At 40.8% G+C, this 26,309-nt stretch overlaps 1 protein-coding gene across 7 annotated transcripts in view; it reads left to right on the plus strand.

Moving 5' to 3' along the window:
* Positions 1-26,309, plus strand: part of TCOF1 (treacle ribosome biogenesis factor 1) — a 74,634-nt gene that overhangs the window by 23,433 nt on the left and 24,892 nt on the right. For 6 of the 7 annotated variants that reach the window (XM_031953526.1, XM_031953525.1, XM_031953520.1 and 3 more), the window contains 15 exons: positions 361-543; positions 718-912; positions 1,105-1,335; positions 1,516-1,743; positions 8,069-8,293; positions 8,911-9,141; positions 12,140-12,370; positions 13,178-13,408; positions 13,769-14,008; positions 14,111-14,284; positions 15,399-15,608; positions 18,496-18,633; positions 19,948-20,130; positions 20,245-20,430; positions 22,792-22,944. In XM_031953526.1, the coding sequence (XP_031809386.1) occupies positions 361-543; positions 718-912; positions 1,105-1,335; positions 1,516-1,743; positions 8,069-8,293; positions 8,911-9,141; positions 12,140-12,370; positions 13,178-13,408; positions 13,769-14,008; positions 14,111-14,284; positions 15,399-15,608; positions 18,496-18,633; positions 19,948-20,130; positions 20,245-20,430; positions 22,792-22,944 (3,039 nt within the window). The remainder of the gene's footprint in view (positions 1-360; positions 544-717; positions 913-1,104; positions 1,336-1,515; positions 1,744-8,068; positions 8,294-8,910; positions 9,142-12,139; positions 12,371-13,177; positions 13,409-13,768; positions 14,009-14,110; positions 14,285-15,398; positions 15,609-18,495; positions 18,634-19,947; positions 20,131-20,244; positions 20,431-22,791; positions 22,945-26,309) is intronic. The other variant, XM_031953522.1, reaches the window with a different exon arrangement.

The following is a 26,309-nucleotide window of genomic DNA, read 5'->3' on the forward strand; positions in this document are numbered from 1 at the left end:
AACTTTCTCTGAGCAGAAGAGGCCTCACTCCAAATTCCATCAAGATCCACCCCCCAAAAAAGTGACTGATTCCTCTTGCTCTCTAGAAATTGATGATGATGGCTGTCAGGGCCAAGATGAGAGCGCCTGGACCACTGGCTCACTGTAAATGCTCCCCCAGCCAGGGGGAGACTGAAGTCTTCTCAGAGGCTTCGTTCTCTACAATGATGTCATCGTGCAAATGTTGTCTGGTTCTGTTCACGTCACTCTTTATCCGTTCATACGGCTCTTTCCAGTTTCCTCAGAACTCTCCTTTGCATCCCTTTTGACTGCCAGTGCTTTGTACATGATCGGTGACTAGTTAATGTTTGTGTTCTTCAGGTTAAAATTGCCCCAGCCTCTGCTGTCAAAGTATCCCCAGGGAAAGGAGTAATTCCTGCTTCTGGTAAGCCAGTGGCTCCCCAGCTTCAGGTCCAGGCTGCGACACCTGGAAGTGCAGAGGCCAGTTCAGAGAGCAGCGAGGACTCGGAGAGTGACGGAGCCGCCTCAGCCCCACGAGGACAGGTGATGCTCCCCACCACCCCCTGGTCCCAGGCTCTGAACTGCCACTGCCCAGGCAACCCTGCAGGTGTGCAGCTCTCTCAGCGGGGCTGGCCTCAGGGCCTCAGGGAGGGCTCTGCGCTCCACAGAGCTGCTTAGTGTGTCTCACACTTTCGTTCTTCTCTCCTGTGGTCTTAGGAAATGTCATCTGTGAAGTCTCCCCAGGCCAGCGCCACCCCAGCAAATAGAACCCCTGCCTCCAGCCTCACTAAGGGGCCCCTGAGCAAAGGGACCCTCCAGGCTAAGGCATCTGAACCCAGTGTTTCAGAAAACAGTTCTGATAGTAGCGAGGATTCTGAGACTGAAGAGAACATCGTTGTGCCACAAACACAGGTGGGGCCTCTTAATTTACGTCAGTCCCTTTAGTGTAATGACCTATGCAACTTGGGTTGTGCAACTCTGTGCAAGCAAGTTTTCTCTCATTTCGGACTTGTTTGCTGGTCAAGGAGAGCCATGGAGGCTAGCAAAGGAATCATTCTGAATCTGATTTCTTTCCTCTCTTACTCTTTCTCCTTGTGATCTTAGGAGAAATCATCAGGGAAAGCTCCCCAAGCCAGTGCTACAAAAGTGAAAGGGACCCTTCTTGGTGCTGAAAAACCAGCGTTTTCAGTCCCCCAGGTCAAGATGGAGCCATCAGTGGCCCAAGCCAGGATAGGGCCATCAGCCATAGCTTGGGAACCTGGAAGTTCAGAGTCTAGTTCTGAGAGCAGTGAGGAGTCTGGGATTGAAGAGGAGATCAAAACACCTCAGGGAAAGGTAAGGATGTGGACCTGTGCCCTACTTGGGAGGTCCAGGCTACTGCTGGCTAGGAGACCCTTCAGACAGGCAGTCTCTCAGTGAAATTGCTGTTCAATTAGGTCTTTTACTGGGGAGGAAGTCCTGAGGGTTCAAAGGAGTTATGACTCTGAACTTTTTTCTCTTTCCTCATCATCTTAGGAAAAATCACCAGTGAAAATTCTCCAAAATAATGCCATAACAAAGAAAGTAGCTTCTGACCCCAGTCAGGGGCCCCAGGGGAAGGAGGCCCTTTCTACCCTTGGAAAATCAAGAACTCGTACTGTTGAGATTAGGGTGCCATTGGCTGTGGACTCCTCTGGGTCAGAGACCACTGAGAGCAGCGAGGAGTCAGAAGGGGAAGAGGAGACTTCCACACTCCAGACTCAGGTAAGACTTGAGAGAGGAAGACATGAAATAACTATCTGGGACCAAAGGTCAGGAAATATTGACTTTTGAATACCAGCTTCACCTTCCCATCCCTGAGTTTGAGTTGTCTCATTGGCACATGATTAGTGTATAGATCCTTCAAGATCCCTTCTGGGCCTGTAGGTGGAAACAACAGCAGATATGGTCCTGGATAAAGTATTAGGAGAAGTCATCTTTATCAGTTCAAAACCAGCCTCAGACACTTATAAGCACTGTGACTCTGGGCAAGTCACTTAGCCAGTTTACTTCGTTTTTCCTCATCTATAAAATGAGCTGGAGGAGGAAATGGCAAGCCATTCCAGTATCTTTTCCAAAAAGCCCCCAAAAGGGTCATAAAGAGCCAGACACAACTGAACAATAACAAAACACTCCTTAATAATTTTGACTCTGATTAATTTTGCATTGTCCTATATCTCTGACTACTTTATCTCCTTGTCCTGTTGCCATACCTACTCTTCTAGTCCCTCTGTCCTGAATCACCTCTACCATCTACCTTCTCTATTTGTATTTTCAAGGTATTGAGCATTGTGGAAGAAGTTATACCATTGGGCAAACTGAGTTCATCATAAGTTCTTGTTTTCCATTCTTAATGGATCCCTCACTAATGCACAGAATTATTCTTGTTTTTCTTTGATTAACAGTCTGTCCCATTCTCCTCTGTGATTTGTTCTGCACCCTTCTCTCTTTAAGCCCCAAAATGCCTCCCCTTTTGTCAAATGTTCTTTACTTCTGTATAACTGAGAAAGTTGAAGCCATTCTTAATTTCCCCTACTGCCCAACATAAAACAGCTCTACATTTTCACCATCTCTCCTGTTTTACTTCTGACCCCTTCATAACTTCCCATTTCCCTGAGGAGCCTGCCTTATCTCAGTCTCATCTTTGGTCCTACCCTATCAACTCTTTCCTACAGATGCCTCCCACATCCTTAAAAAACACCTGCACTTGATCATCCTGCTAAGCCCTCAAGCAATTGTTTTATTTTTCCCTTTCCCTGTTGTACTCCTAAAAAAAGAATTTTTGGTCCTTGCTACCTTTATTTTTTCCCTGCCCACTCACTGCTTCATTCTACACTATCTGCTTTCTGACTCTATCATTTTTCTTTGTACATAAATTTTTTTTTACTAAATAAAAATGTTTTCTTTCTTGCTCCCTACCCCCAGTAATGAGGAGGAGGAGAAGAGTCCATTTTAACAAATATGTTTAATCGAGCAAAACATTTACCATATCCAAAAAGTATATATTTTAGTTTTCAACCTGAATTCAGCATTTCTTGGGCAGGAGGTGGGTGATATGCTTCATCATGAGTCTTTTGGAATTGTAGTTGGTCATTGTATCAATAGGAAGTCTTAAGTCTTTCAGAATTATTGTCTTTGTAGGCTTTGTATTGTATCCTGGTTCTGTGCCTTTCATTCTATTTCAGGTCAAAGCTATCTTGCTAGGTTCCTCTGAAACTAACCCTTTGCTTATTTTTTGTAAGAAATAATACTGGGAGGATTCTGAGACAATGTCAGGGCAGGGCAGAAAATTCAAGGCTCTTCAGATTTCCCCTACAAATAACAAAATTGTGAACATAGATTGGTGAAAAACAAATAAAACTGGGGCAGAACAGGGGTTATCTTTGGACAACTGGAGAAGATCAGAAGAAAGATCCCAGGACTGAGGTTTAACCAACATAAAGTAAATACGTCCAGGTAGCTGGGCTAGTGGGGAGACCTGGGGCTAGCTGGGTGGAGAGGTAGCCTCAGCCTAAACCCCAGAAACTTTGACCACCTGACAGCTTGGAAAATCTGGGGAGTAGTGGTCTAAGTCTATGAAGATTGAGGGAACCTCTGCTGATAAGGAACATCAGGTTCATCTGTGCTTCAGAGATACAGCCCTAGGTGAAAAAGAACCAGTATCCTGGTGAGTGCAGAAGCAGTGGGGCACGGTAGATGCTGGCTACAGGCCAGGAGGTTCAAGTTCTTGATTTTGGGTTCCAGGCCAGAGGGGGAAACTGAAGTGAAGCCAGAGGTATCATCCTTCCTCACCGCAGGACTAGAGGCAGTTAAACTAATAAGTTTTCATTAAAAAAAAAATCAGCAGGCAGAGGAGAAAGAACCTATACTATATGAATAAGGAATACCAGAGTTCATTTTCAGGGAAGTACATTAAAGTGGGAAAAAAAAGCCTCCACTACACCAAAGAGTAATGTTAAATGACTATCTGTCCACCAAGAATTTATAGAAGAACTGAAAAAAGACTTTAAAACAAACAAAAATTAAGATCCAAGAAAAAGAAGATTATGAAAAGAAAGTCAACCAAGTAGAAAAGGATATCCAGAGTCTTAAAGAAGAAAATGATTCTTTGAAAATTAGAATTGGACAGGGAGAAGCTAGTGAAGGCATAAGAGACCAAGAAACAACAAAATGTGTGTGTGTGTGTGTGTGTGTGTGTGTGTGTGTGTGTGTGTTTAGTTAGCTTTTATTTTATTTTTTTATAATTAAAGCTTTTTATTTTCAACTCATGTTTTTCAACATTCACCCTTGCAAAACCTTGTGCTCCAAATTTTTTGCCCTTCTTTTCCCCTATCCCCTCCCCAAGATGGCAAGTAATCCAATATGTGTTAAACATGTGCAATTCTTGTATACATATTTCTACAATTATCATGCTGCACAAGAAAAATAGATCAAAAAGGAGGAAAATGCAAGCAAACCACAAAAAGAGTGAAAATGCTATGTTGTGATCCACATTCAGTTCCCAAATTATCTCTCTGGGTATAGATGGCTCTCTTCATCACATGATCATTGGAACTGGCCTGAATCGTCTCATTGTTGAAAAGAGCCATGTCCATTAGAATTGATCATTGTATAATCTTGTTGTTGCTGTGTACAATGTTCTCCTGGTTCTACTCACTTCACTTTGGCATCAGTTTATATAACTCTCTCCAGGCCTCTCTGAAATCATCCTGCTGATTGTTTCTTACAAAACAATAATATTCCATAACATTCATATACCACAATTTATTCAGCCATTCTCCAACTGATGAGTATCTACTCAGTTTCCAGTTCCTTGCCACTACCAAAAGGGCTGCCACAAACATTTTTGCAAAAATAAAATCTAAAGAATGAACAAATAGAAGAGAATATAAAACATAAGAAAAACAACAAATCTTGAGAACAGATCTAAAGAAAAAATATAATAATTGGGTTACCTAAAAGTTGTGACCAAAAAAACCTTGACACAATAATACAAGAAATACAAAATACTCTTTGATTAAAGAACATTGTCCTGAAGTGATAGAACAAGAGGATAGAGTAAAAATAGGGAAAAATCCACCAATTGCCACCTCAAAAGACATCCTTCAAGGAAAATGCATAAACATATTATGCTAAATTTTGAAAACCCCATGATCAAAGAGGAAATTTTACAAGAAACAAACAATAATTCAAATATGCTGAATGTATAATAAGAATTGTAAAGGATTTATCAGCAGCTACAATAAAAGACTGCAGGTCTTGGAATATTATATATTGAAAATAAAAACTAGCCTGTGGTCAAAAATATATCTAGCAAAATTGAGTATAATATTGAACTTTAAAAAATGAATATTCAATGCTCTCAGATTTTGAGGATATTGTCTCAAATCTGAATTCAGTAGAAAATTTGACATGTAAGAGCCAACATCAAAGACTAATTTCAAAAGACTCAATAAGCACATTATGTCTTATACTTGGAAATGTAAATCATACATCTAAGATTAGCATCAGTAAATAGGTAGTCAGAAAGATTGGGGCAGAGCTGAGTTTGATCTGATCCTGAAAAGGTAAAAATAGTTATTACACTATAAGAATGAGGTGCAGAGAAAGAATAAACACAGGCATTTAGAGGGAGAAGGAGGGTGGTAATTATGAAAACCTATTCACATCAGGAAGGGGTTAAATAGGGAACACTCTGTGTGTGTGTGTGTGTGTGTGTGTGTGTGTAGCACCTTCCAAAATTTATAAAGAAATAAGGGAGGGGAAGAGGGAAGAGCATAAGATGAAGTATAGGATGGAACATGTAGATTAATGGGAGAGGGATAAAGAGGGAGGGAAAGGGTGACATAGGAACCCCATAAGTGGGGTTCAGATGTTTAGATTAACAGGAGTGGGATATGGTGTGTAAATTAGTTGGACTGGGATAAAGAGGGAAGAAAGGGTGAAAAAGAGAAGAGGGATCCTTGGGTGAATAATCGTAAGTTAAGGAGTTAGTATTATAGTAAAAGAGTTTGTAGGGATAGGAAATAGATATTCACAAACACAATGACAAGGGGTCAGAAGCAGAACTTATTATGAAAAAAGGTAGGACTAGTAATCATTGATCTCAGAGTCAAATTTAAAGATTCAGTTAAGAGAAATCTACATTATATGTCAGCCACATTGTTTTTGATGCATGCCTATGCATTTATAAATGCATATATATGTGTATAGATGTACATGTAGCTGTATATATGTATGTGTATATAGATATGTGTATGTAGGTGGGTGGCGAGGTGTATCTCTGTGTGGATGTATGTATACATAAATATATCGAGTTAACTGTAGCCCATTTGGGGGAGGTAAGGAGGATGAAGGGGGAAAAGGATAAAATTAAAAATGTACAGCCTAGAACAAAAGAATAACCTACAGAGAAGCACCCTTCCCCCCCCCCCAAAAAAAAGAACAGTCACGAATATATTTCTTCTATTATGATATATGCTTTATTGAAATGGAAATTTATTGTTACATGTTTCAAATCCTCCCATGTTCTGCTGCACACATGACAATTTTTTTTCCTTTTTTTTTTTTTTTTTTTTTTTTCATAATTATAACTTTTTATTGACAGAACCCATGCCTGGGTAATTTTTTACAACATTATCCCTTGCACTCACTTCTGTTCCAACTTTTCTCCTCCCTCCCTCCACCCCTTCCCCCAGATGGCAAACAGCCCTATACATGTTAAATATGTCACAGTATATCCTAGATACAATATATGTGTGCAGAACTGAACAGTTCTTTTGTTGCACAGGAAGAATTGGATGACAATTTTTTTCATATTTTATATTTAGTTTCAAGTAAATAAATTTTTTTAAAAAAAGAAATAATACCTTACTGCTTTCCCATGCCACTAATTTATTTATTTTTATGGTCACTCCCTGTTGTAATTTTGTGTACATTGAGTCGTCATCTTCTTTCATTTGGGAATATAGACCTACCCTAGTAGTTATAGCACAGTCTAAGGAGTTGTACAATATATTAACTTTTTTGTGTCCCTTCTGTATTGTTGAAATGGCACATTTCAGGGTTCTCCGTGATCATTTAATTTAATGACTTTTTCTCAATTATCCACCTTGATTTCTCTGAACCTTTTCATACTGTTTTGTTAACACCACTACATTCTCTTCCTTTAGGTTTCCATAGCATGTTCTTTGCACATTCTGCTGTCTGTATGACTATTCCTTCTCTTTATTTTCTGGATCATCAGCATCCTACCCCCTAACAAGGGCTCTGTTCTAAGCTCTGTGATGTCTCTCAGATATAAATTGATAGATGGATAGATAGACAGACACGGATGGAGATAAATAGATGTATGTCTAGATACAGATATATAGAGATAGATAAATAGACAGATAGATAAATAGTTATTCATGCTTCATTGCTGTCCTGAACTCTTCTCCCCACTCTTACTGCCTTGCAGACATCTCCACCTGAGTGTGCCTTTACCATCTTAAGCTCAGCAGGTCTCAAATGATTCTTATCAAGCTCCCTTCCCTTTGGATTAATTAAACTTTTCAAGAACTCATCTCTTTCTGGTGAGAGCACTCCCGTCTCCCAAGTCCCTCAAGTTTGTAACCTCCTAGTCATCCCCTTACTCTTAACTCTCACTATCCTTCTGCAGCCAGTTACTGCCCAACTCTTGTCCCTGTACGTCTCCTGCATTCTTTCCCTTTTTCCCTCCCACCCTGTTAGCTCTTATTCTGCATTCTTGCTCATTTCTCCCAAGGATAGAAGCTAGGTGACATTATACATAAAGTGCAGGGCCTTAGAAAGACCTGAGTTCAAATCTTACCTCAAACATCTATTAACTGAGTGGCTCTGTCTGAACAAATCATGTACTCTCCCTATGCCTCAGTTTCCTCACCTGAAATAATAGAATTAAAGGACTTTGCAAACCTTAGAGCATTATGTAAATGCTAGGTGTTATTCTTAAAATATTCTCCTAATTGAACTATTTTGATTTCTTTCCATCTCCTAATTCTTTCTCTGAACTTTAACTTTCTCCCTCTAGGTGAGGCCTTCAGGGAAAACTCCAGTTAAAGCTACTCTTGCCCCGCTCCCCAAGAACCTTCTAGAGAAGGGGGCTCTTCAGCCTTCTGGGAAAACAGTGACTGCAGCTCCCAGTGCCGAGGGGGCCTCTCCAGCCAAAGGGGTGGGACCTGGGGGGTCAGAGGACAGTTCTGAGAGCAGTGATGAGTCGGAAAGCGAAGTGGAAACTCCTACATCCCAAGGACAGGTGAGAAATCTGAGAGAGAAGTAAAAACAACAGAGTTGGAAGCAGCTGAAAGAGCCAAAAGATATGCCCTTCATCTAACATCCTTTCCAGCTCTAAATCCTGTGATACTGCTTGAACTTCAAGTTTCCTCATCTGTCAAATGGAGATAATAGTGCCTTGTGCTAGCTATTTGACAGGAATGGTTGTAAGAATCATAAGTGTGATATATGAGTTATGAGATATTTAAATAATAGACACACTTCCTCCCTCATCTGTCCCCAGGTTCACAGTTTATAGTCACAGGTACATGATCTTTTGGAAAGTTTAATTTTCTTTTTCTTTCTTTTTTTTTTCAGCCAGCCCTTAACTGAGGTAATCTGAAGACTTTACCAATAATGATGCTTTTTAATGATACCTTGAGTTCCCTCTCCTGTGTGTGTGTGTGTGTGTGGGGGGGGGGGGGGGGGGGGGGAGGGGGGGGGGGGGGGGGGGGGGGGGGGGGGGGATCTTACTGGATATTGCTTGTATTTCAGATAAAGAAGATGGTTTTGTCTTTATTCATCAAAACTAGTCCCAAACGGTCTAATTTTCTCATTTGACTCCTAATTAATTTTCTGGTTCTTCTTTCTTCCCACCAGGCAGTATCATCAGTGAAAACTCCTCAGCTCAAAGCCTCTCCTTCCCCTACCACCAGGAGGCCGTTGGGAAAAGGAGTTCTTCCCACTTCAGGAAAGTTAGCATCTGCAGCTTCCAATGGCAAGGGGACATCTCCCACCAAGGCCATGGGGGCTGGGAAGCCAAAGGAGAGTAGTTCTGAGAGCTCTGATGAGACAGACAGTGATGTGGAAGTACCTGTGTCTCAAGGACAGGTAAGTCATCATTGGGCTCTGGCTTCTCTTCATACCTGTCTCTGTGTAGAATAGGAACTGCTTGTGCACCACAACATAGCATTTTCACTCTTTTTATTGTTTGCTTGCATTTTGTTTTCTTTCTCGTTTTTTTCCTTTTTGATCTGTTTTTTTGGTGTATGCAACAAGATTATTGTATAAATAGGTATGCATATATTGGATTTAAGATATATTTTAACATGTTTAACATATATTGGATTACTTGTCATCTAAGGGACAGGGTGGGAGAAAGAGGGGAAATTTGGAACACAAGGTTTTGTAAGGGTCAATGTTGAAAAATTATCCATGTATATGTTTTGAAAATAAAAAGCTTTAATTAAAAAAAAATTAGAATATGAACTGCTTCTGGCTGGAATGCCGATCTCTAAAGTCAGCCAGTCAACTGGTACCTATTAAGTATCTGCTGTGTGCAGATACTGGGCTAAACTCTGGGCATACAGAGAAAGATGAGAATTGTACTTTCTGGGGCCTTGAATGATCTAATAAGACTGATAGCCTGTAAACAACACTGTAGAACAAAATCTAAGGAGAGGGTAAATTGGAGAGTCACTGAGGGAAGGCACTAAGATTTTTTTTTTTTTTTAATTTAATAGCCTTTTATTTACAGGATATATGCATGGGTAACTTTACAGCATTAACAATTGGAAGGCACTAAGATTAAGGAGGAGTAGAAAACGTAGAACTTTAGCTGAGGCCAGGAGCAAGCCAGGAGGTAGAGAGGACAGAGGGTATTCCATGGCAGCAGCTAGTGAAATACTTAAAAGTTAGGAGGAGTGTCTCCCATAAGGAGATATTGTATTAAAGAATATGCAGGAGTACTTAAAGTATAGGAAGACTGGAAAGGGAGCCAGGTTATGAAAAGCTCTGTCCAACAGGATTTTATATTTGGTCCTTGAAGAAATAGGGAATTTCTGGAGGGGGTGGGAGGTAGTATGGTCACACCTGAGATTTAGGAAAATCAGTTTGATAGCTGAGTAGAAGATGGATTAGAGTGGGGAGAGACTAGAGGCAGGCAGACCATCAGCAGGCTATTGCAGTAGTTCAGTCATGAGGTGATGAAGGCCTGCCCTGGGGGTGGTAGCAGCTTTGAGGGGAGACTCAGTCTTTGTGATGGCATAGGGGAGTGAGAGATAGTGACTGAGAGGGTGGTAGGACCCTTGATGTGAATAAGGAAGTTTGGAAAGTGGGGAGATTCAGAGAGAAATAATGAACTCCATTGTGAACATATTGAGTTTAAGATATCTCTAGGACATCCGATTCAAGATACCTACTAGATGTTTGGGGAGGGCAAACTAGAAGTATTAGGGAGAGAAATTAAGTTTGAACTAGTACATCAGAAGCATCTGCATAAAGATAGTAATTGAAGATAGGGGAGTTCATGAGATCACCTGGTAAAATAGTAGAGAGAGAAGAGAGCCCAAGACAGAGCCTTGGGGGACTCCTAATCATAGGGGTACCACTAATCCTAATGGGCATAATGTGGATGAAGATCTAATAAAGGAAACAATAATCAGTCTTATGGGCAGGAAGAGGACCAGGAGAGAGCAATGTCTGCAGATTTGGGGATGAAAGTCCTTCAGGTCCATTTTATGTTTAGCTTTTTTTGTTCCAGCCTGTTTTGCTGGGCAATGACAGATATGAGGTCCCTAAAACAGATTTCCTGGGAGTGAGGGGGTGAATGACTACATAGATCCAGATCTCTGTATTATAGGAGGTCCTCAGAAAAGGATCTCTTCTCCACAAGGAAAAGGAACAGCCTTGACAGTGATTGTTGGTGACCACAGGAGACAAAATGTACATTCATTTTTACTTCTTAAAATCAAAGCTTTTTTGTTAAGTTCTTGAACTTTTATTAATATTAATATGGCATGGGGGGGGGGGGGGTAGAAAGTGTAACTGTACCGATTTGTGTCTTTTCTCATTCCCTAGGCTTCTGGAAACCAAACCCATTTGGCTTGTGCTCAGATGATTTTCAGTTTTTTCCATTTGAAGTTTCTTTTCTTTATTTTCTTTTCCCCTTTTTAGCTTTCCCAATTTGTAATACATAGTGATCAGCCTCTTCCCTTCTTCCCTCTTCCCTCCCACCTACTTTTCTTTTTCTTTTTTCCTTCTCACCCCCTCCCTCACAAAGGACAAAGATTTTATTACACTATTAAGAGGATGCCAGATCCCAAAGGTTTTTAACAAGGATAAGATTTTAGCAATTAACATAGGCAAAAATACCAGTAAATGCCTTGAGGCATACATTTTGATAGGCAAACCCTAAAACCCTAGTTAGCTTCTGAATGGACATATTTTTTAATAGGGGAAATATTGGGGGAATTGACATCATAACTTGGGTTTCTGACATCATAACTTGGGTTGGTATTCTGAACAATAAAAGTACAGTTTCCAAAGACTTCCACCTGGGCTGGAACTATAATCAAAAGTTCATTTGAACAAAAGACCTGCTTAAGAACTGAAGTCCTAAATAAAAACAAAGGGATTCACTTATAATTTTATGAGTGTTTCTCCCTGCTTGCCCCAAGGGAGTAGCCAGGCTTCCAAATTGTTTACTGAGATTCTGACTTTGTGTCAGTGCCCACCTAGTTACACAGGACCTCACCATTTCCCTCCCCTCTGTAAATGGGACCCAGAATCTTTTAAGGTGAGGGAGAAAGGTCTCTTCTTTTTGAAACTACTTCCTGCTGGGCATAGAATTGTCCCTCTCTTAGAGGTCCCACTCAAAGGGGTGATGAGCTCTAGAACCCAGAGGCTACCTACTTTCTTTTTTCTTTTTTCCTACTACTTTCTTTTTCTAACAGGATAATGCATACTCTTTTTTTCTTCCTTCCCTAGGAAAATACAATAAATAAATAAAGACATTGGTATTGAGGGGAGAAAAAAGTGATACAGCTTCATCCCTGGCTAAGAATCCCCTAACATTTCTGCTTGATCTATTTTTCTTTTGTGACCTTAGACAAAACCGTCAGTGAAAGCTCCCCAAATCAATACCTCTGCACAGAAATTGGACACCATCACCTCCATCTCTTCTAAAGGCACTCAGGGGAGAGTATCTACTCCAGCTCCGTGTAAATCAGGGACTTTGCCCCTCCAGGCCAAAACAGCAGGACCTGGGAGACCCGAGGACACTTCTGAAAGCAGTGAGGAGTCGGAAAGTGAGGAGGAGAGCCCAGCATCCCGGGGACAGGTGAGTCCACATGAGGACCCTTGGGTCTTTTTTAGATCTGAAAGGGAGTTGATCTAGTGTAGCTCCTTCCTTTTACAGATAAGGAAACAAAGGTTAGTTTTCTCTGTCCAGGTACCTTCTGGTCTGCACTGGTCCCTTTTGATTTAGAAGGGGACCTCTGAATCCTCAGGGGAAAGAGAATGGTTCAGTTAGAGACGTGTTGTTTGAAATGCCTGTGGGACACACAGTTGTAAGTTTCTAGTAGGCAGTTAGCAATGGCACTACTGAGCCTAACGCCCAGAAGAGATTCCCAACTGGATATTTAGATGTGACAATCTGCATTGAGATTAAAGCCAAGATTGCAGATGAGGTCGTCATGAGGAATAACATAAAGGGAGAAGAGGATCTGGGACAGTCTTGGGGTACACCCTTCTTTAGGGGGTGTGATGTGCAGGAGCATCCAGTAAAGGAGGTGGTGAAGGAGCACTCTGATACTGCTGGTTGGTGGAGAACCAGGAGGGAGCAGCGTTACCAAAGGAAGGGTGTCAGGTGGAAAGAGGGCAGTTGAAGAGCAGGCATCCAGTATGACAGTTAAGAGATCACAAATAACTGGTTTCACCGAATGAGGAGGTTGGAAAACCAGACCTGTTAGGTGTGAACAGTGAGTGGATGAGGCCCAGTGCTGCTGCTTCCTTTCCTTTGACTCAGCATCTGTGGTTCCTGATACATTTTCATCAGTTTGTTTCTAAGAACCTGAGCAGCTTTGATTTTTGGATCACAGTCCTCTATTCTTGGTCTTCATTTGTTTTTCTCTTGATGCAATCTTAGGCAAAGTCCACCATGAAAGCTTCCCAAGTCAATACCCCTCCAGGAAAAGGGGCTCCCCTCACGCCTCTCGCTTCTCAAGGCACTCAGGGGAGAGTATCTACTCCAGCTCCCTGTAAATCAGGGACTTTGCCCCTCCAGGCCAAAGCAGCAGGACCTGTGAGACCCGAGGACACTTCTGAAAGCAGTGAGGAGTCAGAGAGTGAAGAGGAGAGCCCAGCATCTCAGGGACAGGTGAGACCATAAGAGGACCCTTGGGTCTTTTTTAGATCAGGAAGAGAATAGTGAAGGTAATCCAGTGTAACTCCCTCGATTTGTAGATGATGAAATAGGAGTTGATCATACTCCAAAGCCATGTCCAGGGAGATTGTGAACTTCTAAAATCTGAGGCATAAAGGGGAATGAAAAGTGATAAGAGCAGGGGCTTTCTTATTTTAGGAATGGCTCTTGTCATGCTTTCCTTTGCATTTGGTTCAACTTCTGCTGATCCTAATAGCTTCTCACCTATTTGATTTTGATCAACATAGAACTGGGATAAGCCTTGATTCTTGGATCACAGCCCTTGATTCCTTTGTTTTCATTCTATGGTCTTAGGCAAAACTGGCAGTGAAAACCCCTCAAGCTGACACCATCTCAGGCAAAGGGACCTCTGTCTCCCCTAAGGGCACCCAGGGGAAGGCATCCACTCTGCCCCCCTTGAAATCAGCGACTGTACCTCTCCAGGCCAAAGGAGAAGTCCAACACAAGATAGGTTGGCTTGGGAAACCAGAAAAGACTTCAGAGAGCAGTGAGGATTCAGAGTGTGAAGATACCATCCCAGTATCTCAAGTCCAGGTGTGTCCCTTGTTTGTAATTATCCTCATCCAGTCTCTTTAATCTAGAGGGACCGTTACCCCCTTGTCTATCTCTTCTTATAGTACTTTCTCTTGATTTTAGGTAAAACCTGGAGTCATACTTCCTACAGTTTTGGAGGGAAAGAAAGAGACTACTGCATCATCTCCTAAGAAGTCAGCAGTTCCCTCCCTTCAGGCCATGAAGGTGGATTCCAGCAGCTCAGAAGAGAGTTCCAGCAGTAGCGATGAGGTGGTGATGCCTGCAACCCAAAGACAGGTGAGGTCAGAAGGAGGTGGGGCAGCAGTCATTGCAGCTTGAGGCCATGTCAGATTGGCCTTGTTCCCCACTTCATTCTTCAGGTAGAGCATCCAGAGAGCAGTTAGTGTGATGCTGACCATTCTCATCTCCCTTTGTCACAACATGGCTCGGCTCTTAAATGTTCTTCAGAATAGATAACTTGGTGCACTGGAAAGACCACTGGTTTGGGGGACAGTGAACCTGTATTCAAATCCCAGTTCCAGGGGCAGCTAGGTGGCTCAGTGGATAGAGCACCAACCTGAAGTTAGGAGGACCTGAGTTCAAATTTGGCCTCAGATATCTAACACTCCTAGCTGTGTGACCCTGGGCAAGTCACATAACCGCAATCGCCTTAGCAAAAAAAAAAAAAAAATCCCAGCTCTGCCTTCTGTGTGGCATTGGGCATGTCACTTAACCAAGAAAGTAAAATTGAAAAGTGAGAAGGTTATCTTTGTGCCTTTAAAAACTCCACTCTAGATCTATGGATTTTGTATCTCCCTTGTAACTCCTCATGTGCCATTATCATATTCCTCTTGCCAAAGGAGGCAAAACAAGTTTCTGGGAGGTCTTTTCAAATCCTCCAAGCCACCGTGCTTACATTTCCAGTAATTGCCATCTCCAGATGTCTTTTCTGGGGTCTGTGACATTCATAGTCTTAATCAACTCCTTATCTATGCTTGTTAAATTCCATTGAAGATGCTTACCTCTCAGGCATTTATTTGTAAAGATGTTGATCAGAAGAACATGTTCCCAAGAACTCTAAAACTCCTTTTCCCTAGTTTATTACCTCTTTGGAGGTTTGGTCCTACAGTAAGTGAGGTAATTAATAATGATGATAGTGATTATTAAAAAATTCTAGAGTTCTTAGCAGATTACAAAATAGTATCCCTGTCATAGACTTGGGAGTCTAGATCTTATTCTCATTTTACAGATGAGGAAATGGTCTTAAAGAGGTGATTAACCTATTCACGAGCAAAAAAGTAAAAGTATTCACTAACGATCAACCTATGTGTGTATGTCTGTGTCTGTCTTTGTCTATATCTAGGTATGTAGACATTTATTCATTTATGTTAATCTTTTGGTGCAATATTAGGCAAAACCCACAATGAAAGCTTCCCAAGTCGATACCCCTCCAGGAAAAAGGGCCCCTGTCACTCCTCTCTCTACTAAGGACACTCAAGGAAGAGTATCTACTCCAGCTCCCTGGAAGTCAGGGTCTGTTCCCCTCCAGGCCAAAGCAGCAGGACCTGGGAGACCTGAAGACACTTCTGAAAGCAGTGAGGAGTCAGAGAGTGAAGAGGAGGTAAAAAGCATCTCGTTTGTTTCTATGTTCCTTTCTAAATGTTTTTGACTCTGCATTCATCAGATGTTTGTTGTTGTTACTATATAATAGTAGCAGTATATGTGCTCTTTTATGACTGTTCTTTTCTTCATGCTGCATAACTTGAAATAAGTCTTCCTATGTTTATACCTGTTTGTCTTATAATAACTGTACTCTCAAGTTGTTCTATTTCCCAATCTTTGGATGCACTGGTTTTTATATATAAAGAATAGTACTGACTAAAATATTTGTGTATAGATGAGCCTTCCTAGCCTTAGAATCAAAGGATATAAACAGTTTTGTTGTTTTTAAAGTATAATTCCATATTACTTTTGAAAAGGTTTTGCTGATTGAGAACTCCTTTGCCCACTTCCATTGAATTGCTTCTTGTCACAAAGGATAACACTTCCTGTACAGGGACCACGTGTAGCAATGTCTGTTGCCTTCATCCCTGTCCCTTCCCAACCTCTCTGCGTCAAGTAGGGCAGTATGTTCTCTCAGACTTAAGTTTAGGTTTTTTTAGTTCTCAGAGTTTATCTTCTTTTTGAGCGATCTTACCATTTTTATTGTAATCATTATGTATGTTCTTTTGTTTCTGTTAAGCTCACCAAGGTTAAGTGCACCTTGTGCACATCATCTCTGTTTCGATGAATTCCTCATTTTTTTCTCCTCAGTAGTAATTGACTTCACATATCATAAAGGTTTGGTTTTTTTTTTTTTTTTTTTTTTTTTAGCTTTTCCCTAGGAAATGAAAATCTGCTTTGTTTTTTTTTTTTACTTCTTTCATCACAGGAACTGCTACCATGAATATTTTGACATCCATGGAGCTTTTGTTCCATTATTGACATCTGTAGGGTACATGCCTGATCAAAGAATTCCCATTTCAAAGGAATTGGCCTTTTTCCTCCTTAATTACAAACTGATAGAAAACAAGCCTCAGTTTACTTATCTGTAAATGAGAGTGCTAGACTTCATGGCCTATGTTTTATTTTTATTTCTTTTTTTTATTATTATTATTATAGCTTTTTATTGACAGAACATATGCATGGGTAATTTTTGCAACATTGTCCCTTGCACTCACTTCTGTCCCAACTTTTCCCTTCCCTCCCTCCACCCCTTCCCCTAGATGGCAGGCAGTCTCATACATGTTAAAGTATATTTTGGATACAAGATATGTATGCAGATCCATACAGTTCTCTTGTTGCACAAGAAAAATTGGATTCAGAAGATAAAAATAACCTGGGAAGAAAAACAAAAATGCAAGCAGTCCACATTTACTTCCCAGTGTTCCTTCTCTGGGTGTAGCTGATTCTTTCCATCATTGATCAATTGGAACTGAATTGGATCTTCTCTTTGTTGAAGAAATGAGAATACATCCTCATTCAATATTGTTGTTTAAGTGTATAATGATCTCCTGGTTCTGCTCATTTCACTTAGCATCAGTTCATGTAAGTCTCTCCAAGTCTCTCTGTATTCACCCTGCTGGTGAATGACCTGCTGGTCATTTCTTACAGAACAATAATATTCCATAACATTCATATATCTTGACCCATTTTTAGGGCTAAAGCTATGATTCTTTGTTAGCATATTGACCAGTGGTCAGGTCTCCCCACATCGTCATAGTGTGTTTTTCTTCCCATATCTCATTTAGTATTTACCAATCCATTTTTGTCATGTCTCCCAATTTGTTACCCACCTGCTTCTCAAAAAAAATTTTTTTTCCAGTTACATATAAAAAAACAAACAAACAAAAAAAAAAAACTTTAACATATCTTTGTTTTTCTTTTCAAGTTTTGAGTTTCAAATTCCTCACCTACTTTTTATATATAAAAATATCTTTTACTGTTTGAGTAAAATCATATAACTTTCATGTCTGTGAATCACAATATACAACAGTCAGAACAGAGTTTACTTAAGTGCTTTAAAAGGATTATTATTTCTTTGATGTGAGTACTTGTTACAAACCTTGGTCAACAGTTAAGAAATAGATCACAGATACCATTTGAGTATATTATCCATTTACTTAATTGCTCCAAGTTCTTATTCACTAAATATTTTCTAATTTATCATCCTCATCTTTGACTGCTCAGGCCCTTTTCAATATCTCTGACTTCTTAGTTCTAATTTAATTTTGTTTATTTTAACTTTGATTATATCCTTAACATTCTCATTCACAAGCTTTGTGAAAAGTTCCAGCAAATTTATAATTCTTTCTAGAACTAAAAACTCAGTATTTTCTCATTAGTAACTCCTACTTCATAGAATTATTATGAAAATGGAGTACTTGAGGTTAATGAGATAACAAATGTAAAGTGCTTTGTAAGCCTTAATGGTATGTATAAATACTAGCTCTTATTATTTGGGCAGCTGAGTGGCCTAGTGGACAAAGTACTGATCTTGGAGTCAGAAGTCTGAATTCAATCCCAATTCAAATCCTTACTAGCTGTGTGACTGGGCAAAGCTGTTTGCCTCAGCTGTAGAAGGAAATATCAAACCATTATAGTGTCTTTGCCCAGAACCCCCAAATGGGATCACAAAGAGTCAAACACCAGTGAAATGACTGAACAACAACAAATTATTGTTGGTGGTAGTATTTAATTATTGTTGTTTTCATGAGGATGATTCCTGTATATCAGTAAGATAATTTAGTCATTCTAAACTGTAATTTCTGATAGATAACCATTTAGTCATAGATATCCTGACCAATTAAAAGATCCCTTTAACATCTAGCTTCTTGAAAGGACTAGACTCTTAAATTTTCTAAACATGTAAAGCCATCAAGAAAGTCAAGTTATATCCAGAAAAAGTTAAGTAGATTTCTGCACAACTTACTTAAGTCTTTTTAAAAAAAAAAAAAAAAAAACTCTAGGTAAACCCATCTGCCCAAATCCCCCAGAGGAAAGCTGCTGAGAAGCCAGCGGCCCCTGTCACCACTGTAGAGGAGACATCATCAGAAAGCAGCCAGGACACAGAAAGTGAAGGAGAAGTCCCAACTCCTCAGGGGCAGGTATGTACGTGTGTGTGTATGTGTCTGTGCATATAACCTATACTCTGTCTTTCTGGGCACGGGAAAAGAGATTACACAATCTTAAATGTGTCTATAGTCAGCCAGGTAGTAAGTGCAAAAACAGAAATAAAACTTTCCCTGCCCTTAAGGAATTTACATTCCAAAGAGAGAAACGTGTATATCTCTTCAGTATGTTCAAAATAAGTATGTGGTAATTTAAAAATATCATTAGAATTATAAAGTATGTCACAGAGGAGGAGGACAGCTAGGTGGAAGGGTGACTTAAATTCAATCCAACCTCAAACACTTGACACTTACTAGCTGTGTGTAATCTTGGGCACTTCACTTAACACTACAAAAAGAAAAAAAATATCACATAGAAAGTGATGTTTGATTATTTTTTCACTTTTTTTTTTTTGCAACATAGCTAATATGGAAATATGTTTTGCATGAGTTCACAAGTATTCACAAGTATATTATCATGTTTCTTGCCTTCTTAGTAGGAAAGGAGAGGAAGGGAAAGAATTTAGAACTCAAATTTTTTTTTTTTAATGTTATAAATAATGAATTCATTTTTGGAGGGAAAAAAGTAATGCTTGAACAAAGCTTTGAAGAAGACTAGGAAAATTTGGGGGCGGGAGCAAGAAGGGAGTGCATTCCAGGAATGGAGACACAGGCTACACAAGAGTGTGGAGACGGAGCCTTGAGCAAAAGGGAGTAACAAGAGGCCAAATTGGCTGATCTGTAGACCCCGTGAAGGGGAATGCTGTTAATAAGGCTGAGAAAGTAAGTTGGAGTCAAGTTGCAAAGGGCTTTAAATGTCAGATGGGGCAGCTTGGTGGTGGAATGGATAGAGCACCAGCCTTGAAGTCAGGAGGACCTGAATTCAAATGTAGTCTCATACTTTAACATGTTTAACATGTGTGAGACTGCCTGCCATCTAGGGGAGGGGGCAGAGGGAGGAAGGGAAAAGTTCCAACGGAAGTGATTGCAAGGGACAGTGTTGAAAAATTACCCATGCATATGTTCTTTCAATAAAAAACTATAATTAAAAAAAAATCTAATCTAAGACACTTAACACTTCCTAGCTGTGTAACTCTGGGCAAGTCTCTTAACCCCGATTGCCTCAGCAAAAAGCCAAAAAAAAACCAAAACAAAAACCCAGGAATTTGGAAAGGTCACAGGGAGCTATGAGATTTGTTGATCTCATAAAGTTCATATACTTCAAAGGGTGTCTCTTTCTGTCTCTCTCTCTCTCCCTCCCTCCCTCCCTCTCTCCCTCTCTTCCTCTCTCATATTTCTTTGTGGTTTAAGATAAAAACTGCTTTGAAAAGTATCCAGATCAATACAACCTCAGGAAGAGAGAGCAGGAGCACACCAGCCTCAGGAAAACCTGTGCCTTCCTCCCAGGCCACAAAAACTGAGCCAATAAGCCCGGAAGAGCCTTCTGATAGCAGCGAGGAATCCGAAAGTGAAGATGAGGTCATCTCAGTGCAGGTATGATCTTTGTTCTCCTTTGTTCTTTGTTCTCCTTAAGTCATTTTCCCAATAGGTAGTCCAGTTTACTGAAGGCTCCTCCTTTTCCTTACAAATATTTCCTCATGGTTTTAGATAAAAACTATAATGAAAACTCCTGAGGTTGCTGCAGTCTCAGCAAGAAAGAGCGAGCCTGTACCAGTCCCTAGGAAGTCTGCGATTCCACCTCCCCAAACCCAGGTGGGGCCTCCAGCCCAGGGTGCTGGAACCTCAGGGTCAGAGGAAAGCTCCAGCAGCAGTGACGAGTCTGGAAGAAAATTGGTAAGCTCTGCATCCCCTGAGCAGGTGAGCCTGCACATGGGCCTGGCACCCCCTTCTAGCCTTTTCCTGAATCCTGGACTTTAAGAGCCATCAAGGACCCGAGAACCAAGCTAGATCAGCCTTCTCCCCCCTTTTTTCTTTAAAAACAGAGAGCAACTGACATTTGTACCACACTCAAGTTTGCAGAGTGGCTTACACACAGTGTCTCTCATTTGAGCCCCAGAGCTTGTTTCCATGCTTTTCCAGTTCCAAATCCTTGGGTCCCAGAGTACGTTCTCTTTTCTTTCCGCTTTGCCTCCTAGGAAGAAACTGAGGCCTGGAAAGGAGGAAGGGGCTTGTTCCAAGTTTCATGGCCAGTCCATGGCATTGTTAGTGACAAGACTGGGGCTTGCAGCCAGCCTCCTAATCCTCAGACTGCTGCTCCGTCCACTGACTTCCTCTCTAAGGCCATCCCAGGACCTGTCCCTTGATCCTAGAATTGGTTGTGTGAATCCTGAGGCAGGGAAGGAATTAGGACTTGTTCTTACTGAAACATACACTTTTGTTTACAAACACATGCAGCTCATGCTTCTAGATGTGTTTTTTGTCATTTGTTTTGGATTTCCATTCACCTATAGAAAGTGACCAAGCACATGTCAGGAAGCTTATTTGTTGACCATGGACCCTCCCTACACTCCAGAAGGTTTCAGTGTCTCCTTTTAGTTTTCTCATCTCTTCTGACCTTGACTGTATAGATCACAGACATTTTTTGGCAGGCTAGTCTTTTTTACCTGAACACGCGGGCTCCAGCTGACCAGCAGATGGGCTCTGCAGCTTTCACCCAAGCACACCCTGGTTATTCTCTTCTGACCCCAGCATCTGTTCTGCATCCCAACTCTCCCCAGGGAAAGTGTGTGTCCACTTAATCCCCAGATGGGAAACGGGCTCCACCAATGTCCTCCTCAGTGCCTCATGGTGAAGAAAGCTGTGCCACTGATGTCTGGGCCAGTCTGCTGGCTCTGACCACCAGTGCTCACCAGCCTGGAAAGTCTTTGCTCATTGGTGATTTTTCTTTCCAATTTAAAGGTATACTAGATTTGGAATTGGAGGATTTGAGCAACTGTCTCAGCTCTAGCTTCTACTGCCTGTATAACATGGGGCAAATTATTTAATGGCCTTAGGTCTCAGTTTCCTCCATCTGTAAAATGTGAAAGTTGGACTTGTTGACTACTGAAGTCCCTTCTAACTCTCAATCTTATGAGTCTGTGTTAACAAATTACTGCAGAAATCCATCTCCTTAACATGCCATCTGGTTGGAATGCTGTAATATCTAGTGACATCAAAGCCACCCCCTCACAAGTAGATAATCACAAAAGGACACAAGTCCACCATGTTCTAAAAATGATGGTTAGAAGGAAGGAAACAAGTGTTTATTAAGCACCTACTATATGCTGGGCACTGTGCTAAGCACTTTACAAATTTAGCTCTCCCAGCTGCCCTGGGAGGTAAGTGTTATTATTATCTTCATTTCATAATTGAGCTGAACAGAAGTTTTTTGTGGGAAAAGTAAAATTTGCCTACACTTACATAGCTAGAAAGTGTAATCAGAATTGAACTCAGCTGAACTGGATAGCATGGGATGGTACGTTGGTATTTGAAAGATACTGAGCAGAGGCAAGACCTCTAGCACATTGTGGTTGGAAGATTTTTGGAACCATATGTGCACGATCAACCCCATATATATCCTGGAAGTGCTGTGATCGGCCATACTGGGGCAAGATCTGCCAGCCCCAGTAACATCATCAAGCTACAGAACATTCAGTAGAGCAGGTGGGAGAGTTGGCTGCTTCAGTCTCCACAGGATTGAGGTTGCTCTGGGATGACTCTGGTTTCCTGGAACAACTAACATGTGATTTTTCTCTGCTGGGAAAATTGAACTTCCTTCTCCCTCCGTGTTCTTTCATAAAAGTCAGCACAGAAATAGGGAATCAACTCTAGTTCTGGCCCCGCCACTAATTCCTGGATATGAAATCTTGACCAGGTCCTTTAATTTTCCTAGGCCTTATTCTAAAGAGAGATACAGCCTAAGCCTATATTTCATTCTTATACCTTGGGAAATCCCTCTACCCATACAGGTTGTTGCCTTCTCAGAATCTTGCCAGCCTAAAAGTGATTTTGTTGAGAATCATCATAGGCTTATAGTTTTCCAACTCTAAAGGACAAAACAAGCCCAGTCAGATGAGATTATATGTGAAAAAGTATTCTGAAAAAGAACTTATTAAATCCCCATTATTAATTTTTATTGAGATCTCTGGGCAGATGTATCATCACTTTATCTGAGGATAATTTTTTCTGTCTCCTTGCCTCATCCTCATATCCCAGGTTTCATCAGGGAAGAAGGATGAAAAAGCTGGAACTGTCAAGAACAATGTAGGGAAAGTGTCTACTGCATTGCCAGACAAGCAATTGGCTGCACCTGACACTACCAGGAACCAGAAATCTGAGAGTAACAATGGAGAACCGACAACTACCCAGGTAGGACCCTGGAGTTCCAGGGTCTTCCTCTTGTCTTTCCTTTCTCTTAAGTCATCCCACTGCAAAAAGCAGCATTATGGTGCTTGTGACTGGTCTGTAAAGAGACACTCAACAAACAATCATTATGTGCCTACTGTGTGCAAAGCATCCTGCTAAATGTTAAAGGGTTATCTCTGTTTTTATGGATCTGTAAACTAAATTACAGTTTAGCATTGCAATGAATAACAAATTGGTAATTATAATTATCAGCCTAGATTATTTCGGTAGTTTTCCCTTGCATTAGAAATATCCCTTTGCCATTAGCAAGTATATGGGAGGTAGATTTTTGCTTTATTAATCTTAACATCCTCCCTCCCATCCACCCCATCTCCCATTTTTCATTCTTCCAACTCTTCCAAATCCACTCTTCCTAGAAAGCCCCTATTTGTACTTTGAAATCCTGCAGGAGCATTTAGGGGAGAATCTACGACAGTTAGGAGGAAAAGGTTCAAAGAGAAAGTCCTTCTTAAGACAAAGGTTCTTAACCTTTGTGTGCCATGGACCTCTTCTCAGAATAATATTTTTAAATAATTGAAGGAAATGCTAAATCTCAACTAAACATTAATAAAAATAAAGATGTGCTTTTTTATCTAGCCAAGTTCACAGACTCCCTGAAATCTATCTGTGGACCTCTTGGGGGTCCATAGACCTCACATTAAGAACCTACATTAAGATCTCCTATTCTAAGGAAAATCAAATATGTTTTCCAGAATTTTTTACCAATCCCACTTTCGTGAATGACATGGAATTCACTTCTTTGTCAGGTACTTGCTCTTGAACATTTTTTAATACCCTGAGCATGAGGGAAGCATCTTAGCAGGGAGCACTGAGATATATGTAACCCGGCCTGGCAATACTCCAGTGCTAGCACTTGGGTCAGGTTCATCCTCCAATCACTTCCCTCAGTCCATAAGATAAGTCTGATGAGGGCTTCCCAGAAAGGCCATTATCAGAACGAATCCTGAGGTGCCATGTCTACATATCATTGAATTGAAGCTTCTGGATACTTCAGAGCTGTTGGGCTGCAGTCACTGGGGGGCTTTCAACACTGCCTTACGTATACTATCTATATTTGTTTCCTGGAGGGTTCTAGCAGCTAGGCTGTTAGTGTATATGATTTTACCAAGGCTGCATATAAATAAATTTGTTTTTTAAATATCTATGCTAATTCAAGCCATCCAGTCAAACAGAAGATTTATTTTGCTGCTTCTGTGTGCCAGGCACTCTGCTAAGCATTAAGGATAGAACACAGTCGAAGAAATCATTCCTACTCATGAAGAACTAGCATTACAAGAGAAGACAAAATAAGAGGAGGGATGTGTGTGCACACAAATAGAAGAATATTCGGAATAAATTTAATGTATTTATATATGGTAATTTGAACAGTTAAGGAAATGAGGAAAGTTTTCATCTAGAAGGAAGTGTTTTTATACTCATGGTTATGTTAGTTACTTATCAGACATTATTCTTATACTCTTGTTTTAATCTTCTTCAGTGAAATGGAACTTTGATTGCAATTATTGAATTAGATAATGCAGCCATTTGGCTTGAGGCCATAATTCTACATTCTGAGGCCAGGGATCCTTGCCATTGAGACATGGGCTATGGTCCTGTCTCTGACATAGTAGTGTGGGACCTGACATTGATTGACCCATGTTGGGAATCTTCTGCAATCTGACAACAGCAATGTCTTTGTGAGGGAGCATCAGGCTGGGGGTCTCTTTGTGCTGCTTTCATTGGGATCTTGACATCCAAAAGCTGATGAAGCATCACATTTATCATTTTTCTCACCAGTTACCAGCTGGCAACTTTTTTCTTTGGAAAATCCATCTGAGCATGCCTCCAATGGAGAGTAAAGATTTGGACTGTGGTGGAACCTCCTGGCCCCTTTTTACCTCTCTAGCTTCCTTTGTCCCCATTTTGCTGTTAGACAAATAATTTTATTTGGCTGCTTCCTGATCCTTGTTCTTTCCTCCAAAGGTCTTTTCTAGTGACATTTTACGTAATGATTTAAACAAATCAAGAGACCTGGGCAGATAGAATGATAGAATGTTAGAGCTGGAAAAAACCCTGAGGAATGAAATTTTTAAAAGCATTTATTAAGTGCTTCCTTTGTGCTGAATGCTGGGGGTACTAATGGAAAAGCAAGACAGCTCTGCTCTGAGAAAGCTCACACTCTGATGGGGCAGATATATTCATGGAAAGTTTCAGCTGCTAATAAGATGGAAAAGGCTCATCATCCTTCGGAACAGCAGCAGGCAGATGGCAGTGACTCTTATTTAATGCCATTTCCACTGATTAACTATTTCTGATATTGAACCATCTGACAATTGCCTAGCACTCAGGTGGCAAGAACTTCCTTTTCTGTTTCTTCAGGAGTTGTATCTCTACAGGGGCTACTTCCCAGCATGATGTCTCTGGGGTACTTGGCTGGAGGTGTTGCTGTTTAGGGTCCTGCCCTTTCTCCAGGGAGGTCTGAGGGGAGATAGTGGTCAAAGTGGTGATGGTTTGACTTGCCGGGCACTTCTGCTACTTCAGAGTGCCCTGCTACTTTAGCTGGGTTGGCTTGTCTGCCCTAAGAATGACAGCTAGTTGACAGTTGATGGGGATAGCTGGTCTCTTCTCCTTAGGGTTTCTTCCATGGATGGCCGGTCTGTGTGAGATCTAGACTAAAAGCAAGATGAGTGATCTGGGGGTGGGGGATCTTGTTGCCATAAATTATGATCTCCTGCTTCTGCTCATTTCACTTTGCATCAGTTGCCATTCTCTTGAGCTTGTAGGGCCCCTTCTCCACAATGATTTCTTCTCTTACTGATGGCTAAGAAGGCTAGGCTGGAAGCCAGTCTGGTAGTTTGAAGGACACTTCTATTTTTTTTTTTTTTTTTTTTTAACAAAACATGCATGGGTAATTTTTCAACATTGATCCTTGCAAAACCTTCTGTTCCAACTTTCCCCCTCCTTCTCCCCACCCTCTCCCCTAGATGGCAGATAGTCCAATACATGTTAAATATGTTAATGTTAAATCCAATATATGTATACATATTTATATCTTGCTGCACAAGAAAAATCAGATCTAGAAAGAAAGAAAAAAACCTGAGAAGGAAAACAAAAATGCAAGCAAACAATAAGAGTGGAAATGCTATGCTGTGGTCCACACTCAGTTCCCACAGTCCTCTCTCTGGATATAGATGGCTCTCTTAATTACTGAACAATGGGAACTGGTTTGAATCATCTCATTGTTAAAGAAAGCCACATCCAACAGAATTGATCATCGTATAATCTTGTTGCCATATATAATGATCTCCTGCTTCTTCTCATTTCACTCA

Source organism: Sarcophilus harrisii, chromosome 2 (assembly GCF_902635505.1).
Source record: "Sarcophilus harrisii chromosome 2, mSarHar1.11, whole genome shotgun sequence".
Lineage (NCBI taxonomy): Eukaryota > Metazoa > Chordata > Mammalia > Dasyuromorphia > Dasyuridae > Sarcophilus > Sarcophilus harrisii.